The 3,445-nt window shown below is 42.7% G+C and overlaps 1 protein-coding gene across 1 annotated transcript in view; it reads left to right on the plus strand.

Annotated features, from left to right (window-relative positions):
* Positions 1 to 2,365: 2,365 nt before the first annotated feature.
* Positions 2,366 to 3,445, plus strand: part of PDIA6 (protein disulfide isomerase family A, member 6) — a 13,410-nt gene continuing 12,330 nt past the window's right edge. The window contains exon 1 of the mRNA XM_009332505.1: positions 2,366 to 2,532. Within this exon, the coding sequence (XP_009330780.1) occupies positions 2,366 to 2,532 (167 nt within the window). The remainder of the gene's footprint in view (positions 2,533 to 3,445) is intronic.

A 3,445-nucleotide genomic window follows, 5' to 3' on the forward strand; every position in this document is an offset into this window, starting at 1 on the left:
TCGGTAAACCTGTTAATAGTCCGGCTCGGGCCCCTTTATAGAAATACCGGAGGTGCAGACAACGCTGCAGAGGGCCGAAAGGGGAAGGCTCTCGCTCAGCGAGTGCACGTGTGCAGGGGTGTGTGATCTTCAGCAGATCTTCTGAGCTCCGCTGCAGAAGGTGCGGGTGTTTTAAGGAGGAAGTTAACAGAATCATCATAATTATCCCGCAGCAGAAGCTTTTCTTGACAGCTCTTCAGAGTTACAACTTGGTTTTTCGATGAGGACTAGTAATACCAGCATGAAGCTGCCTTAGTTGGTTTAACAACGCTCTTGTCTTAATTCACTTAATACTTAATTCACTTACATTAGAAAACAACTTTTGAAATGGGATTATGTGAGGGGTTTTTGCCTTAATATCAAGGACAGATTTGCGTTTTCCTGGCTTAGATTCTTGTAGGAAAATGATCTTTTCATTTGCTGAAGGTGAATTAAACCTTGAGTATTTCACTATAGAAAGAAAAACTATGCCACCAGTTCATGAGTCAGTTTAAAAAAAAAAAAAGATGCAGTGATACGTGACTAGGTGAATTTAACCATGTGCTTTCTTTTGTGAGTTCTCTTTAGCAGGTGTTTTTGCATAAGCTAGAACTTCTCTATTTGAAGTTACAGAAACAGCTGAGTGAACTGTGTTTGGCTTCTGAATATATTCTGCCAAAGATATCTTTAGGTGATGCTAAAATATGCTGATTTCAATTTAATGGTCTCATTCCATCTAGAGAAGGGTTTCTCTCTTGAGAGTAGCTGTGACATTCAAGTAGCTTTTTGCATCCTTGTTTTCTTACTCGACCCCAGTGGCAGCTGGTACTGTAGGTCACCGTAACATGCTGTGACAGCCACGGATCGCCTTGGAAGTCAGTTGATCAGTGCTGATGAAGTGTTGCTTGTGTGTGGGCATACTGAAGGGAGAGAGCCAATCTAATGTGTAAATCTGGTGGTGGAAACCAACTAGGATCACCCCGAAAGAAAGGGGTTGTGTCCTAGGGGCTAGAAGAAGTCATTAGGAGGGGGAGTGGTGTGACGAATTAGGGCGCTGGGTTGCAGTGTGGCAATTCAGTCTTGATCTCTGGTTGAGTAACCTGGAAGATGTTATTTCTTTCAGCTTCTTCCACCTGCAGAATAGGTGTAATGAAACTGGCTTTTCTTGAGCGGGACTGATAAAGTGTAGGTGATGCTGCACAGTCTGTGTACCATGGGCTGTAGAGTTTCTGCATCACTGAACTGTATCTTCCTCTCGCGTTCAGTCTTGAGAGAGTGTGCAGTTTCCTATTCAAGTTATTAACCACTCACAGCAAAGCTAACTATTTTTTGCCTAGTTCCAACTTCGATGTCTGAGCTGTTACTCCCCCCAGTCTTTGGTGGATTAAGAAAAGTCTTTTGCTATGTGGATTTAGTTAGAGATGCTTGTCATCTTTCATCAAGTCACTTCTCAATCTCTCTGACTAGGTGGAAGGAAGGATTATATACGGTTGGACTTGATGATCTTAGAGGTCTCTTCCAACCTTAATGATTCTATGATTCTATGATCTTGATGTTTTATGCACAAAGTCTCAAGCAATAGTAAGATCCAGAAGTATGAAGTCTTTCTTAAAAGAAAGCAATTTCCTTGTACCTTTTAATGTTTGGGGGTGTTTTAGCATTCTAAGAGTGCTTGAGTTGTTAACCAGAGAGATTTAGCTGTTTTTCTCCAGTCTGTTGCTAGAGAGATAAATCAATAGTAGACTAAGATCCTCATGAGCAAGGATGAAGGAGCTCCTTACCAGTGCATCAAGTGCTGGTCCTAAAATCAATGTAACTGTACTAAGGCTGGTTGGGACAGTCCTGCATTATGTGATCCTATGAAAGATGTGTTTGGGTGCCTGCTGTGCAAGAGACGTGGGCAATTGGCTTAGGAGTTTCTATGAGAAAGGACTGAAATAAAATGTAGCTGATCATGGGGACCTGCATGGAAATTCTGCTTGTCTTGCACCAGTAGTAGTTAGCATTTTGTCAAAGCTGCTACCCTATCTGGAGAGCCATAGCAGGAGTGGCATAACTCCAGCTAGCTTTAGGCACAGGGAATATATTACATGATCATGGGGAATCATGATTTAAGTGAGGAGGGAAAGCACATATCTTGCCTTCTCTGGTCAAACTGGAATTCCTTTCCTCTTTTTCCTGCTCATTTGCAGGGGGTGGGGTGATGATTTAGCTGTGGCAACAGGAGGATCATAAATGTTCTGCATGTAGATGAGGCGCTTAGGAACATGGTTTAGTGGGCATGGTGGTGTTGGGTTGACGGTTGGACTCGATGATCTTGGAGGTCTCTTCCAACCTTAATGATTCTATGATTGCTTTGCTTTTTGTTCTAGGCACAGTGAGCTGCACGTTATTCCTGGCGGTTAATGGTTTATATTCAGCCAGTGATGATGTGGTAGAGCTAACACCAACTAACTTCAACAAGGAGGTCATTCAGAGTGAGAGCCTGTGGCTCGTGGAGTTCTATGCCCCATGGTAAGAATTACAGCTGCATACTTGCTTGCTCTTATCATGGAGGAGCAGCATACTAATCTGGTGCTGATCAGTCCAGGGTTTCATTCAGTTTTTGTCAGTACAGTTATTGCTTTTATGGCCTCATGACTAGCAAAAAACTGTGGTTGGGATTCCTATTTTAAATACCCTCACCGGGGGAAAAAGGCAGCAATTGGAGTCACATGGAAAAGACGAGGATAAGTTACTCCTGGGGAAATTCCGACCGGACACAAAAGGAAAATTTTTCACAATGAGAACAATCAGCCGTTGGAATAATCTCCCCAGGGAAGTGGTGGTTTCCCCAACATTGGACACTTTTAAGATTCGGCCTGACAGGGTGCTGGGCCATCTTGTCTAGACTGTGCTTTTGCCGAGAAGGGTTGGACCAGATGATCCTTGAGGTCCCTTCCAACCTGGTATTCTGTGATTCTATGAAAACCTTATGTCACTTTACTACTACTTTTTTTTTTCTACTGAAATTAGTATTAAAAATGACTGATCGAAGTGTAATAGGTAAGTGAGAAGGCCCCTCACTTCTGTCTTTCTGAACCTGATTCTGATGTGAAAGCACAGATCTGAATTTACACTTAGAATTTCCAATTTCCATTGAAAAATACTGGCTGTGTGCACCTTAATTTAGCACCTCTATCTCCCATCCTGCTCATGTCCAGACCATGGAGTCTCTTCCACGTAAATTCCATCTTTGCACAAATCCTCTGTGCTATTGCCATCCAAAGCTCCATGTTCTGGAGAAAGGCCTTTCATTGGAACAGCTTTACTGTGTCTGGACTGAGAGGTTTAGGGGAAAGCTTGCTGTGCCTCTTCTAGTGTTGCAGCTTTACAGGCAACAGGAAACTTTACTGAACAATGGAAATAGTGTGTAGAACAAGTATAA

This window comes from Pygoscelis adeliae, unplaced genomic scaffold, assembly GCF_000699105.1.
Source record: "Pygoscelis adeliae isolate BGI_AS28 unplaced genomic scaffold, ASM69910v1 Scaffold168, whole genome shotgun sequence".
NCBI lineage: Eukaryota > Metazoa > Chordata > Aves > Sphenisciformes > Spheniscidae > Pygoscelis > Pygoscelis adeliae.